The sequence below is a fragment of the Cyprinodon tularosa genome, unplaced genomic scaffold, assembly GCF_016077235.1.
Source record: "Cyprinodon tularosa strain WSP-4 unplaced genomic scaffold, ASM1607723v1 ctg33, whole genome shotgun sequence".
In the NCBI taxonomy this organism is placed as follows: domain Eukaryota; kingdom Metazoa; phylum Chordata; class Actinopteri; order Cyprinodontiformes; family Cyprinodontidae; genus Cyprinodon; species Cyprinodon tularosa.
In genome coordinates this window covers 3,527,221-3,543,560 of record NW_024039041.1, presented here as the reverse complement: position 1 = coordinate 3,543,560, position 16,340 = coordinate 3,527,221, and the positions used below count along the sequence as shown (strand labels likewise).

The 16,340-nt window shown below is 38.8% G+C and overlaps 1 protein-coding gene across 1 annotated transcript; it reads left to right on the top strand.

Moving 5' to 3' along the window:
- The first annotated feature begins 8,808 nt into the window (after window positions 1-8,808).
- trim69 (tripartite motif containing 69) lies at window positions 8,809-15,934 on the top strand. The gene is made up of 6 exons (XM_038293775.1): window positions 8,809-9,583; window positions 9,891-9,986; window positions 11,839-12,072; window positions 12,647-12,669; window positions 12,752-12,867; window positions 13,970-15,934. Exons 1-6 carry the CDS (start codon window positions 8,945-8,947, stop codon window positions 14,512-14,514), a joined length of 1,653 nt encoding a protein of 550 aa, XP_038149703.1. The 5' UTR covers window positions 8,809-8,944; the 3' UTR covers window positions 14,515-15,934.
- The last annotated feature ends 406 nt before the right edge of the window (window positions 15,935-16,340 follow it).

The window sequence follows — 16,340 nt, the reverse complement described above, 5'->3', positions numbered from 1 at the left end:
ATACATTACACAATGTCCACCTAAAAATGAAGCATTGATAGCAAAGTCTGTTGCTTGACTTTGAGTTTATAAAGTAGAGATTTATATAAATTCCAATGAGGTGGAGGAAGTAGGACAAATGTCTGAGTGCAGCAGCTTGAAGTCAAATTGTCCCTACAGAGAAAATTAAAGGTGCTCTGAAGCAAGCCCGCACTGTTGCCATTAATTCAGCACAGAGATGACTGATTGAAAACAAATACTCTTTCTACATTAAGATAGACAGCACAATTTTTGCGCTATTATGGCCAAAACTTTAGAGCGAAATTATGAGTGGTTGGATTTCGATGTAAAAAAAAGGCAAAAAAAATTATTAAAACACACAACAGTTTTAAGTGTCGAAACTGACAAAAACAAGCATGAAAAAAATACAGAGATGTAAAAATCTAGCTGAGAAACAAACAGAAACCAGGAGCCTAACTTGCAGAAAAACAGGTAAAGGCCATGAGAATAATGAGCAAGCACAGATGGGCTGCATTATCTAATTGCATAGTGCTGAAAAAAGAAATAAAAAGCAAGTAATCTGAGCAGAGATAGAAATACAAAAGAACCTCAAAAAATAACTACAATTTAAAAGATGAACATTAAATATGCAAAGTACATTACAATAAAATAGGAAGCTAAAGAATGAATAACTAAGAAAACTCCAGTTAATATGTTTGGAAGTTAACTTAAGATTGCAAGACCTAATAACAAAGAGCACAATAGACTAAATAAAATCAAGGATATTGTCAAGACATCCTCAAAATAACAGAAAATGCAAAACACCTATAAATCATGGCACATCAACCTGCCTCTGAATTAATGTCTGTTACTGTCTTTTAAGAACACTCTAAATCATGTCACACACTTTGCATCAAACTGACAAGACCAAACCAAAAATACTGCATAACTGCACCATGTATATTTATTGCTCTGAACTTCCATATCAGTGTTTTTTTGTTTGTTTTTGACACCATGCCGTTTTTCTCCCACACTGTTTAAATTTGATCACTGCTGCACTTTAAGAAATGAAAATGTCATGAGAGCTGTACAAATCTAAATTTATTTCCTCTGTCCTGGATTTCCCTTTTGGTACCTCTTCAGATCTCTGATCTTCTGGCCCAGACCCTTGTGCACCTCCTGAACACCGGATTTGGCTTTGTCCTCTGGATTATCCTGCCGTCCTTCGTACGCTCAGATCTGATCTCCTGCCAATTCAGCAGTCTTTAAGACTTCAATGTCTAAAAATCTCTGGGGAGCATTTTGCGCGTCTTGTCGGCAACCAACTGGCTGGAATCTACCTCATTCTCTGGGAACAGACTGAACTAGATTAGTGATTCACATGTTCATAATCTTTAAGTTTAACATGGTCACTAACCTGTGTTCTATTCCTGCAGAGGTTCCTGCCTTAGACGCCCTAGCTGTTCCCTGCAGATCCGTTGTTTTAAATAAACGCTTTTTGAGATATCATACTGTGTTTTTGTCTGAATACTGGGTCCTCTGTTCTGAGCTTTGACATCGCTTGCATGTGTCTGTGCATTTAAAAGCCACTAACAGGGTCGAAATCTGGTAAAATGTTACAAGATCTTTCTGAATTTAAGTTTTATCACAATATGCCTTTTCTTATGGCAAATCACAGATAGATGGGATCCTTTAATCTCTCTCTACAGTACTGGTTTGTTAGGTCTAGTTACTACACTTAGGCGCACTGAAAGACAGTCACCATATAAATCTTAACTTTATTAACTCAAAATTGACTTGACGATTATTGTTAAGCTATCCTGTAAATATATTTTTGCAAAATAAGCATTCACCATTGTCAAAATGAATGTGGTTATATTTCTTAATACACTGTTAATTGTATTAATTACACTGTCCATTTGTACCATAGATGTCAAGCATCATTTAGTTTATTTTCTGTTTATTGGCAAGAAAATAAGTTCTTTAATAACATCTCCGGCAGAATTCCCCACAGTCAGAGACTTGTTTAAACTTAATATCGTCACACTGTGCGTCCTTGTGCGTCCTACAGTTCCCTCTCTCTCCAGAAGCAGCAGGTTATTTTTAGCCTCCAGTTTCCCAGGTGCCTTCCACACCAGCTCTGGGTTTAATTCACGGGACATATTCAGAACAGACGTGCTCTGTGAACATGTGTTTGTTTGGGTTTAAAGATTATTTTCTTTTATTTCCTCTGCACTCATAGATGTCTTATTTTTCTCTGAGCTGACATGCATGGCTGCACTTGCACATATTCAAATTTGTCATGACTGTTTCTCGTTGTTTTTTTTGTCAGAGTTTCCTGGTCGAACTTATTCAGTCCTTTACAATTTAGTTTATGGTCTATATTTCATAGACTATCCTGATTGTATTTTGATTTTAATTGCTGTCATTGTTGTTAAACCTAAAATAGCACCATCTTCTTGCAGTGCATGGTTACTAAATTGTTTTATTTAGGTTAATCTTAATTTCTTAATATCTTTTCTTTTATTTAAACCAAAAAAGTAATACATTTCCATCTTCCCTTGTTGCCCCCTTTTAGATTTTCCACCCATGAGGCTGATAAAAACTATAAAACAGGACCACTTGTAATTGTTTAATTAACTTCACAGCTCTGCTCTATTCCCTTTTCATTATATTTGAAAATGTTGCTCTGGTCATTAATGTTTGGCAGCACTGTGGGTTCATTAGGTTAATCACACTGCTTGCCATTATTTCACTCCACTTCCTGTAAATCCACAGAGCACACTCAGGAGACTAGATAAAACTTTTATATCTTACTGCCTGTCTCTTCTTTCCAGTCACTGCACATCATAACTAATGCAACACAGACTGCATATGCGACCTGATTTTCTGCAGGATTTCTGCAATCTGTCTATCAGGTTGCTCACGTTAGAATAATCACACAGGATCTGAATGTTTTGTTCTTTAAAAAACATTAAAAAAGCTTCAAAATGAACCATAAAAGATATCCATTGGTGCTCCTAAGGAGAAGGCATTTTTTGGAGATGATAATTCCAATATTTTTTTGCCCCTCCCTTCAAACAGAAAGAGAGTCTGATGTTTCATTTCTTAAATATGAATTTCAACAGTATGAGAACAACATTTCCTCTACTTCTCCTCATTTGTAAATAGTTTTTTGGTGTTTAATTTTCTTCATCGCGACCTGCTTTTCAGTTTGGAATATAAATCATTGTTCTATGTTCCATCTGTGTCCAAAGAAGTGAAAATTGAACCATTTAATCTTATGTAAAAATAACTCTAACCATCTAAGAGAAAGATTTACACTTTTAGACCCTGGGACTGACCAAGTTAAAAGCATGTTAATTTACAGGAATTATTCCAAAACTTTGGGCATTTATTCCATCGATCCATCGTCTCCCACTTATTCCATCAGGCTTGTGGCTCTAGCTGTCTATGGGCGAAAGGCAGGATATACCTTGGACATATCATCAATCTGTCACAGTTTAACACAGGGACACACAACCATGCACACACACCCACACACCTAAGGAGAATTTAGAGAAGTAAATTAACCTAACAGTCATGTTAGGTGTATCCAGAGAGAACCCACGCATGCACAGGGAGAACATGTAAACTCCATGCAGAAAGACCCCGGGCCGGGAATCAAACCCGGAACCTTCTTGCTGCAAGGCAACAGAGCTACAAACTTTGCAGGCCTGGGCATTTGTTTAAATTCAAAAATTTAAGCTTGAAAAACAAAAAGGGTTCCAGCAGACAAAAACCTTTAACAAACAAAGCAACTGCAGAGACAAACATGTCTGACCCCCTCACTAATTGACACACATATTGATCAGACCATAAGGTCACAATGGGGATAAACAAAGCTCAACAAACAGTTGCACTGTGTTTGCAGTGAAGTTTAATAAAAGCAATATCCTACAATTTACAATATCCTCTCATTTACTGTAAAAGCTTTGCTTAAGATCCACACTCAAAGTGTACACAGCCAAAAATCCAGAAATGTCCCCCAAAAATTTAGATTTAGAAAATCATGTCATCATGTCAATTCAAAATTATTTTATCAATCCAAACGAGAAATTTGATGTTGGAATAACTCATTGGCTTTTTTTTATTTAGTTTTTGTAGAATATGATAGGAAGGATTTTCACTGGACCCTAAAATGTCCTTTTTATCCTGTTTATGTTTTTCCAACAGACCTGGTCCATAGACACTAATATATAGCAGTGTCTAATATCTTATCTTTCTTGCCGCTAGGTTAAGAAGAGAGGAGACATTACAAGCAACTCAACCAATCAGAAGTGGGCTTTGAAAGATGTTTGGACAAGGTTCAACAGATCCATAAAAGTAAAATTACTTTAAATGTTCCTAACTGTATTACTGCAATTTCTAAACTAAGTAAACCCAGGAGTGGAAAGTAAAGAAATTCAACAATCTATTTAAACTCTAAATTGAACGCCTATATACACTTTGAAGTCTTGCCAATCAGAATTTAAAATGATGTAATAACTGGTTATATTTAACTCAAGAAAGGTAGTATGAACATGCTTTGAGACACTGAAAGGTAATCACATAACAGTTTTAACAAGTGTAAATGTTCTTAATTGATAGTAACACAAAACGTTTAAGATTTGCTTTAAAAAGTTTTTTTGCTTTTCTAAAAATTCTATTTTATATATTTTCTAAGTTAATCTCTTGCTTAACTACATATAGGTATGACAAATATTTATAAGGTTTTACTTTCTTCACTCACAGAAAGTTTGTTGCATCTCTTGCACTAGAGGTCACTATAGTGTGCAGACAAAGGGGTTGTGATTCAGCAAATACTTAAAGGATCCTGCTTTTGGATAGACATGTGAGTTAAATTAATGAATACAAATCATAAACTGAAAAACCTTCTAGGACTTAAAATATATCAAACCTATCTAGAAATGTATCTTTTCCAGAGAGTTCTGGCCCAGGGCCGAGGAACCTAACATATCATTTAATTGGGGTCCCATTTTCCAGTTCCTGTTCACCAGAATAAAGAGTGTTTTGATACAGATAATGGAATCGGAGGCCCTTAAAGATCAGATCTTGATCTGCTGTTTACACAGCAATCAAACAATGATGCATTAACACTGCCAATTCCTTAAAATCTTACATTTTAAACTATTTTAAACATTTTAAGTTTATTAATGCTGAAACCATTAATTCAGATATAAACATATTCTAGTTTCTGATCTATGTTCTCTGTCCAAATTAAAGCATCTATGGAGGGATGGGGTCCATAGGCATAGTTTGCTTAACATAGGGCCAATTCTGCCTCTAAGAACAATTTGATAAATCTAAAGAGCCACATATAAATCTATTCAAAGCAACATTATCGTTTCATCACAAACCACACAACAAAACAGAGTTGAAGTCTTTTCAAAAGCTGTTTATCAGCAGTTCTTTCAGGCTTGAAAATTTCCTGCAAAACAAATCCTTCAGAAAAAGAGTCCAAAAATCCAGGATGGTTGTTAATTTAGTCACAAATCATCACACAAGTATGAAGTAAATAAATATTATCAGAGGTTTGTTTACAGAGCCTGATGTAACATCCTATACCTCTCGTAAGCTGTATGGGTCTCTTACAGCTTGCTTCATTACAAACTCTACTTACTTAATTGATTTTATACTACAGCCTGAACAAATATATTACACTTGACATTTAATGTCTTCTATAATATCACCACTAGCAACTAGAACCTTAAACTATGTCACATTACAGCCACATACTTATCTGGATTCAATTAGGTTTTAATTTGATAGACCAACATGCAGCTAATATAAAGTGAAATGGAGCACATATGATTCATTAATTAGACTTTTTACAGCTAAAGTTTTGAAAAGTGTGATGTGCATTTGCAGTATGTGTTTGACAGAACTGCCTTTTCCTCCAACTACAGCTGTATTTTTTAAAAACAGGATTTCTCTGATAGTTTTGCACATGTAGCTACTGAAAATGGTATCCAATTATCTTTGTAAAGTGCCTGAGGGTCTGTCAAATTAGACGTGGAGTGTTTGTGAACATCGGCTTTAAAGTTGTACCAACATGTTGGGTTTTGATCTCAACTTTAATCCATATTATAACATAAGTATGTCATTGTAAACCAGTCTATATATGTGGTGTTAATATGGTGCCTGTGTCACATTCTCATATGTATTTATGATTACCCTGAGTCCTCTAATGATCTCTGTCCAACAATGGCTTGTTAGAAGGCAACAGGAATAAAAGTTGTCAACAAATTCCCCCACCTGAGGTATGAATCCCTGCAGCTCCTCTGGAGTGACCAAGTTACTCCTGACTGCTGCGGTTCTCATGATGTTTTTTTCCACAAACCTCTGAGACACTCACAGAATAGTTGGATTAATGCTATGTGATAATAATGGCTTATGTAATAATGTTATGTAATAATCTTATGTAATAATACCTTTTTTATTCTATAGAGAGTTGGTTGAACAAATTTCAATTAGGGGTATCAGAGTAAATGAGTGGGGCACAAACACATGACAACCATTCTTTAGATTTCGGTTTGTGAAACATTATTTCTCTTTACAATTTTATTCAGATTTCTTTTAGTTTATGACATAAACATTAAACAAAAACACTTTGGGTTGTAAAATGACATACAGTGGGGCAAAAAAGTATTTAGTCAGCCACCAATAGTGCAAGTTCTCCCACTTAAAAACATGAGAGAGGCCGGTAATTTTCATCATAGATATACCTCAACTATGAGAGACAAAATGAGAAAAAAAATCCAGAAAATCACATTGTCTGATTTTTAAAGAATTTATTTGCAAAATATGGTGGAAAATAAGTATTTGGTCAATAACAAAAGTTCATCTCAATACTTTGTTATATACCCTTTGTTGGCAATGACAGAGATCAAACGTTTTCTGTAAGTCTTCACAAGGTTTTCACACACTGTTGCTGGTATTTTGGCCCATTCCTCCATGCAGATCTCCTCTAGAGCAGTGATGTTCTGGGGCTGTCGCTGGGCAACACGGACTTTCAACTCCCTCCAAAGATTTTCTATGGGGTTGAGATCTGGAGACTGGCTAGGCCACTCCAGGACCTTGAAATGCTTCTTACGAAGCCACTCCTTCGTTACCCGGGCGGTGTGTTTGGGATCATTGTCATGCTGAAAGACCCAGCCACGTTTCATCTTCAATGCCCTTGCTGATGGAAGGAGGTTTTCACTCAAAATTTTACGATACATGGCCCCATTCATACTTTCCTTCACACGGATCAGTCGTCCTGGTCGCTTAGCAGAAAAACAGCCCCAAAGCATGATGTTTCAACCCCCATGCTTCACTGTAGGTATGGTGTTCTTCGGATGCAACTCAGCATTCTCTCTCCTCCAAACACGATGAGTAGAGTTTTTACCAAAAAGTTCTATTTTGGTTTCATCTGACCATATGATATTCTCCCAGTCATCGTCTGGATCATCCAAATGCTCTCTAGCAAACTTGAGACGGGCCTTGACATGTACTGGCTTAAGCAGGGGGACACGTCTGGCACTGCAGGATTTGAGTCCCTGGCGGCGTAGTGTGTTACTGATGGTAGCCTTTGTTACTTTGGTCCCAGCTCTCTGCAGGTCATTCACTAGGTCCCCCCGTGTGGTTCTGGGATTTTTACTCACCGTTCTTGTGATCATTTTGACCCCACGGGGTGAGATCTTGCGTGGAGCCCCAGATCGAGGAAGATTATCAGTGGTCTTGTATGTTTTCCATCTTCTAATAATTGATCCCACAGTTGATTTCTTCACACCAAGCTGTTTACCTATTGCAGATTCAGACTTCCCAGCCTGGTGCAGGTCTATAATTTTGTTTCGGGTGTCCTTTGACAGCTCTCTAGTTTTGGCCATGGTGGAGTTTAGAGTGTGACTGTTTGAGGTTGTGGACAGGTGTCTTTTATACTGATAACGGGTTCAAACAGGTGCCATTAATGAAGGTAACGAGTGGAGGACAGAGGAGCCTCTTACAGAAGAAGTTACAGGTCTGTGAGAGCCAGAAATCTTGCTTGTTTGTAACTGACCTAATACTTATTTTCCACCATATTTTGCAAATAAATTCTTTAAAAATCAGACAATGTGATTTTCTGGATTTTTTTTTCATTTTGTCTCTCATAGTTGAGGTATATCTATGATGAAAATTACCGGCCTCTCTCATCTTTTTAAGTGGGAGAACTTGCACTATTGGTGGCTGACTAAATACTTTTTTGCCCCACTGTAATGTCGGGAGTTTTCAAGGGCAAAATTTCTGCTTTGTTTACAACGTTTGTAAAGTTCTTCGAAATAAAACTGTGCAAATGTAATGTTTTCTCATTTGTGTCCACAATAGAATCCACACAGGAAAGCATGATTTCATGCAGGATGTCTCTTCTCTTCCCCTCTAGAGTGTTCTTCCTGCAGTTTTTCCCATGCCATTGTTAACAGTTTTAATGATTTTGTTTACTTTCAGCCGAAGGAGGAGCGCGGTTTCATAAAAAGATACAGGAAACCTGACCTTCAACACCCAACGTAGATCTGCTTATGCTTTTTCATATTACTCACTAATTCAAATAACACAGACACACACACCTCATAATGTACAGTTTAGCATTTTTGTGGGTTCTAGAGTTCGGTGAAGCAGGAATTTTTGCTCAGCCTTCAGTGATCAAACGAGCCAAGAAAAGAATATCTAAGGCCCGCCTCAATTTCCTGACCATGTGACGTCTGAGTTGGGGGAAAGAGGGGGGCACTGAGATCCCCTCTCTATCTGTTGCTGTGATTGAGGCTACTTCTCCGCCTCCCACTTTATTTTCCCAGTAGTCAACAGGAAGGCTGCAGGCCAGACAGAGTGGTCGCAGTCTACAGGAGAGGAGGGACGACCAGGTTCCAGCTGCACACTCAGAACAAAGGAGCACAGAAAAGGTGAAGGAATGAGTAATAACCAGCAAGAAGTGAAGAAAGTCCAGACAATATATCTACAAAACTTGGAAAGACTTAACAAAGGACAAAGGTCTGATAAAAACGGCTGGAACTCCAAAGAAGATTTTGCTATTCAAGCAACAATGGAAAAGATCCGACCTTCTCCCATAGCAGGACAAGTTGCCAAAAGTTCAGCTAACAGAATCAGTAGAGATCTGACCTGCTCCATATGCTTGGATCTTTTCAAACAACCTGTTTCCCTGCCATGTGATCACACTTTCTGTCAGGGCTGCATTGATGGCTACTGGACAGGGCCACGGGGCTCTGGACAGGGGGGCACAGGCTCCTGTCCTCAATGCAGGAAGATGTACTCAGGGAAGAGCTACCGACCCAACCGCATCGTGGCCAACATTGTGGAGAGCTACTGTCATGGATTGGAGGAGAGCAGGAGTGAAGGATGCCTGACCGATGGAGGATGCGCAGAAAGGGCTCCTGCTCCTGCTCCAGCCCCACGCTGCATAAGACACAGGGAGGAATTGAAGCTTTACTGCGAGGAAGACCAGGAGCTGGTGTGTTTGGTGTGTGGCTTGTCTCAGGAACACAGAAATCACACTATGATATGTGTTCAGGAGGCTGAGCAGAAATACAGGGTGAGTTTGGTTACCTGCCTATCTGCAGGAGACAATTTAGCTTAATATGTGTTTCAAGTTTTCTGATTCAGCATGTTGAATTGCCTTGCCACTGAAATGTGCTGTATAAATAAACTTGGCTTGCTTTGCCTGGTAAGGTAAGGAGTCAGGAATATAAGTAATCAATTGGGTTGCAAATAGTGTAGTTTCTTTTCACTCAGGTTTGCAGGATGGATTTATCAGATGTTGTTTTCCACAAAAGCCATTCAAAGTTGTGAAATTGTGTTTGCAGTGAGTCACAGTTATTTTGTGTTTCTTCTCTAAACAGGGATTTCTTAACAGCTCAATGGATTCCTTAAAAGCTGAGCTGAACACAGCGCTGCAGTGTGACAAGGAGGCTGAGGAAGAAGTCAAAAAGCTCAAGGTGGGATTAAACACATCTATCAAGAAATACTTTAAATACTTACAGCATTATGAATTCTGAAGTGTTTATTTCCTCCATTGTCCCCTGCCCTGGGCCAGCATTGGGTGGCCAGTGTGCGATCAGTTTATTTTAAGCATCTTAAAAAAAAACTATATAAACATGCAATATGAAATCTCAAATTGCCTCTCAAAGCTTCTGTTCTCCGTGTAGATCATTCCAATGTAAGTTTGTCCAAGTAACCCCTCAAAGTGCTTGCCTTTCTGTTTTCACTAAAAACACCCTTTTAGTTTGGCACTAAATTCCCTTTCAGTTTGACACTAATAGGTTGTGTCAAAACGTCCGCCCTAACCCCACAATCACTATACAGAATGGGACAATATGGGGAACTCAGTTAACTGTGCAGACAAATGATCACTACTTTTGGCTCCCCATTGGACTCAAGGCTTCCTGTCTGGGACATCTTTGTCTCTCACCCCCCCAAAACAAATTCCATGATTCTTTGTGAGAAGAACTGTTGCAAAGCATTCTGGTATATATCTTCTCACCTTGTGACCAACAATGTACACTACTTTTCAATGTTTAATGTGGTAAATTTCAAGTCCACTACTTTTTCATCCACTAGACGCTCATACAAAAAGATCCACCCTAACCACTAGATTCCTCAATCACTATATAGGGCGGGGACTATATAGTGGACTTTATATTGAAGTCAGTAACTTGACCATTCAGACAGATGATCATTATCTTTTGCTCCCCGGTCACGTAACTCCGCCTCCACCACGTTGTGCCTGCGCCATCTTTGTTGTGACAGCAAATCCCATAATGCTTTGCACGGACAGCTCTCTGCGGAAAGAATTCCGGGATATACAATATTTTGTCATCTAATGACCATGGATGATCACTACTTTTTAAGGTGCATTGCGGGAAGTTTTGATTCCACTACTTTTTCATCCACTAAACATTCGGACATTCGTTTAAAATGCCGTAACTCCTACATAGTGCCCTAAATAGTAATTATTTGGACATTTGGACACAGCCATAGTCTCCAAAGTTGATGCTAATGCCGGCAATATTCCATCGCTCTTTTGTTTTTGTGTTTAAAGATGATTGATTGTGTTAGTAAATTACTATGGATTTTGGTTAAATGCTTCTTTGATGCTTACATAAGACCAAGTGCTGTCAGTCAACTTTTCAGAAGTCTTTTTTTTAGCTGTTGAGGAAAGTTTCTGAGTTTACACCTTGAATCTTTATCTCTCTGGTTCTTTTCATGAGAAGAAATCACTCAGAACAAACTCTTTAAATAACACTTCATAATGTATATGTATTAAATAACCATGAGACAAGACAACAGATTTTGACAGAAATTGTAATCTTAATCAGATCAGAGTGCTTAGAGTTACAAAAGGCAGCTCTTACCACCTGTGAAGGGGCACTCCAGTATGCCACATCATCACATTTTACATCATATACGTTTGCAGATGAGGAGACATCCATGGCTCAAGTTTTATCGCTCTCATTACATTCCCAGATCTTTGCCACGTACATAATGAAGATGGCCTTTTGACCATTGTCCTAATTAGATTAACTACTTGGGAAAACATTAGTTCTGACACACAACATGCAGGCATTAGGGTGTAACAGACTCATACATCATTATTGGTAATAATTGTAACATAGCCAATGGGCTATATTAGTTGTTTCAAAGATTTTATATCTTTTCCAAATGAAATGTGTTTTTCAGAAACAATCATCTCATTTTTGTGTATTTCTAAAATGTTTCTCATAGAAACTTCATAATTTGTTGATAGTTTGTAAAGTGTTTCCCACCCACATCCATTGCCTCTAACCCCAGGAGCACACTGCCGATCTGAAGCAGCGCATTGAGGCACAGTTCAGTGACCTCCACCAGTTCCTGTACCAGGAGGAAAAGCTGCTACAGGTAAAGCTGAAGACGGAGGAGCGCAGGGAGCTGATCCGCCTGGATGAGCACAAGGCGCTGCTGTGTGTGGAGATTTCTCGTCTGCAGAGGGCCGTCCATGAGATAGAGGACAAACTCAAAGAGCAGGACGCTTACACTCTGCTCCGTGTAAGTTCAGCTCTGTGAAAAATGAGTGTAGATCAACTCATCTGGAAGTTATTACCAGAATGATGAGTTAGCAGTGAGGATGATTATTGAGAAAAAATGTTGAGTAAAGGTTTTTTTAAATCTGTTTTTGCGGAGGAGGTGGAACCAGAAGGAATTCCATTTAGCCAGAACATGTCACATATTTAACAGACTCTAACATTTAAAGATTTTACTTACGCCTTATACAGTAGATATTCTATGATATCAAAACGAAACCATTTGGTAATGTCAGCAATATGGTTGGAACATTTAAAAACAAAAGACTCCATCTCTCAGGGAATTAAGACAGGATGCAGACAAGTAATCTTGCTCCTTCATCTGGAGAAGTTAAGCTCAGGCACTTTGCCACATTATCTCTGGCTTCAGCTGCGGGACTTTCCCGGGGCCACAGAGAGATCCCGCAGGGTGGGACAGCATGAGCCCAGACGTTGATGTAATGTGGAAAAAGGATTTCTCCTTATTCAAATCCAACAAACTAATTATCGTTCTCTGTGTGTGTGTCTCTTCCTGTGTTTATTCCTGCCTATCGTGTTAGAGCATCAAAGCCCTGCTCCAGAGGTGAGTGTGAGAAATCTTAGGGTATGATTTCCTTTGGAAAGATGTGTGCTCATTTCCCTTCATCATTTGATGTTGTTGGCAGACCTTCTGTCAAGTTTGAGAAACCAACCTTGACTCCACCGAGTTTATGTGAGGGTCGCTTTGCGGGGCCTCTGCAGTACAGAGTTTGGAAATCTATGAAGGGCAGCCTTTACCCAGGTAATAATTTAACACTTTGACTCCAAAAATACTGAGGTCCACAGATATCAGTCTTAAAAAGCTAAACCAACACTGTCTTTAAAAGTATTTATATCTCTTATGCTTTCTTTAGATTACAACAATGAGCTTAAATGTTTTTATTGGTATTTTATGTGAAAGATCAGTTCAATTAACTGATTGTAAAATTGAAGAAAAAAAAATTTACAAACAAAAAACATGAATGTGTGCACTCCTATTCAATTTAACCTCTGTACTCTCAAACACAGTTATCTCAAAGGCAACGTTAGTAATTTAATCTCAAGATAGATAACGCTGTCCTTTGAAGGCCTCAGGTGTTTGGTCATGATGAATGTGTTGGCAGCATCATTAAGGCCTTTTACCATCTTCTCTCAGAAGTTGGATTTTCTTTGATTTCCTAATGTTTCTAATAAATATCAATGTCTAAAATTCTAATCAGATAGTCAGATCTTACAAAAGATATAACTTACAGAGTTTAGCATCCGGAATATATGTAAGAGGTATGTAATTGGGTTCAAATGGGCTTATGATTGAAAGGGTTAAAGATAGAGAAATCTTACAATAATAACTGTAAATATTTTCCTTTGGTGAAAATGTGAAATAAGGGGAAATACTGTGTTTCCAAGATAGGAAATTTGAGTTATGGGTGTGACGGCATTCCTAGCTCCAACTTCTGAAACAAATTAGACACAGCATTAGAGTAGATGGAAAGCTGGACAGCTATTGTAGAGGAAAACCTGCCAATGCAGTCCACATGCATGACAATAGCTCTAAACATTCGGTCAGGCAAACGAAAAGTTTAAATCAAAGAAGACCCAAACGAGAAATTACCCAGTCATATTACAGTCCCACATTAAATAGAACATTTATGGCAAGACATGAACAATTCTGTTCACAGTTGGTCCCCATCCAGTCTGACAATTACATGCCACACTTTTCAGATTTCCCTTTTCCTTTGCTTCCAAATTCTGCTCTATTATGTTTTTATATATTATATAAAATTCTAAATACATCACATTAAAGTTTGTTGTAGCCCGACAAGATTTGACAAGGTTCTAAATAAAAACATTCTCCTTCTGCTTAGTTCCAGCAGCTATTACGTTTAACTCCAGTACTGCCAACCCGTGGCTCAGCCTGAGTTCCTCCCTCACCTGTGTCCGATACCAGACTTTCAACTACACTGTGAAGGACAACCCCAACAGGTTCAACGCCGCTCTGTCTCTGCTCGCAAGTCAGGGCTTCACTCACGGGCGCCACTACTGGGAGATTGAGGTCTACAGCAGCACCGTGTGGACGGTGGGGGTAGCCCGGGAGTCGGTTCCCAGAAAAGGAGTCATCAAGGCACTCCCAGCTAACGGATTCTGGACTCTCACTCTCTCATATGGTGTTAGGTACATGGCTGGCACATCCCCTCCGACTGTCCTCTCCCTGGAAGAGCCACTGGCCCGGATTGGCGTCTACCTGGATTACAAGCGGGGCCTGGTGTCCTTTTACAATGCAGAGAGCATGACCCATCTCTACACGTTCAGAGAGACCTTCACTGAGACTCTGTACCCGTACTTTAACCTCGGCTTTCTGGATAAAGTCCATGAAAATGAGCCTCTCAAAGTTTTCTTACCAAAGATCTAAACACAGAAGAGTAAGCAAGCAAGCATGTCTAAAGTTAAACATAAGAAAAATGGTTTCTAAGGGTTTACAACAATGTGCAAAGTCATGAGCCAAAGCTTGTTTATTCATATTTGTTTCCAGGAAGACTGACTTTCTTGAAAACCTTTAAAGTGCTGCTCACATTCTTTGGGCTTTTCTCAATTCTTTCGTTAAACTTAAGAAATGCCATTAAAAACAACAGTTTATAGTAATTCAGCATCAGTTACATGTAAAGTTGTTGATCGACTAAAAGGTGATGCACAGCTGAGTATGAGTCAAGATTTTTTTTTCCAGATTTAAGAAACTTTGTGTTGATTAGTGGTTGCTAATTGAGCAAATATGGATCAATCATCAATTGTCTTATTTGTACATAAAATTAAAAAATAGATAGCCAAAGCCTAAACGAAAAGATCTCCAGAATTCTGGCAAACTAATGATCAAAGACAAGTGTAATAAGCAGGTTTGACTCCTTAGAACATTATTTATTTAATTCAGGTATGGATTTAAACTGTATATATATCATTTGTTTTATATTATAAAAAACAAAAGCTTTGCAATTTCCATTGTGTATCCAAAAAATACAGTTAGTCATATATGGTGTATCCTAAGTAGCATTTTGGGAAACATATGGTTTAGTGTATACTTTATATCGGTGGCATGCACTTGCGACCCAACTGTTGAAAAATGCTAGCTATTGGAAGCCATCTTGGAAAACCAAGAATGGATGCTTAAAGTGCCAGTTTGGAAACCAACGCCTGGGCTGAATTGCCCTCTTGGAAGCCAAAACAGTGCTAAACTGCACCCTCGAGAGCTAAAGCACCCTCTTGGAGTTAGAAACACATACAAAATTGCCCACTTGAGAGCTAATATCTGTGTTTAAGCACTCCCTTGGAAGCCAAAACAAGTGCTAAAGTCTGTTCTCAGAAGCCTAAATGTGATCTAAAGTGACCTCTCGAGCACAAAAATGTCTGCTAAAGTGCCTTCTTGGAAGCAAAAAAACATGGTGAAGTGTTCCCTTGGAAGCCAAAACCCGCGCTGAAGTTCCTTCTTGGGACCAAAAATTTGTGCTAAAGTGATTTCTCTGGAACCAAAACGCTTGCTGCCTACTTGGAAGCCAAAATGTGTGCACTGTCGGAATCCAAAAACGCATGCTAAAATGTCTTCTCAGGAGCAGAAATGCACACTAAATTGCTGTTTGGAAAGCACACATGCTTAAGTGCTAAAGAGTCAAAATGTTTGCTAAAGCAGGGCATACGCTGCAATTTTTTTCAATCGTTGCATGCAGCTACAGCTCACGCTGTACGAAAACCGCAGGGTTTCGTGGTACAGTGTGGGTTCACAGATCACAATGCATGTTTGACCCGACGTTCTGATGCGATCTACCTGCTCACACTGTACATCTAAAAACCACGTCGGACTAAGCACTGCGATGAGATGGTGCTACTCGGACTCGTTTATCCAGAAGCCAAACGAGTAGAAGAGGAATATGAAGCTCACTATAGTGACACGCGCTGCCTTAAGAATTTTGTGCTGAAAGCCCTAAGAAGAAAAGTTGGCGAAGTATTTGGGCAAAGACATGGCTGAGCAAACGTGGCTACTACGGTCTGTCAATTTTACAGAAAGAGCTCCATTTCTCTCACACCCCTGCCATGCTTCTGTGTTTTCTTCTGAGAGGAAGAAGAAGAAGAGTCCTTGTTTGTGCATGCCCACTGAGTGATTAGCCCATGATGGTCGAATGAAAATCAAACATGTTTAATTTTCTCTCGACCTCACAATTCCTGATCAGGAGGTGGTTGTGAAAGGCTGAT

Bases quoted from the DNA above. Each gene is read 5' to 3' on its own strand.
- trim69 (XM_038293775.1), top strand. From the start codon at position 8,945: ATGAGTAATAACCAGCAAGAAGTGAAGAAAGTCCAGACAATATATCTA. The intron at 9,584-9,890 runs GTGAGTTTGGTT...TTCTCTAAACAG, and splicing joins AGGCTGAGCAGAAATACAGG to GGATTTCTTAACAGCTCAAT. The intron at 12,670-12,751 runs GTGAGTGTGAGA...TGTTGTTGGCAG, and splicing joins ATCAAAGCCCTGCTCCAGAG to ACCTTCTGTCAAGTTTGAGA.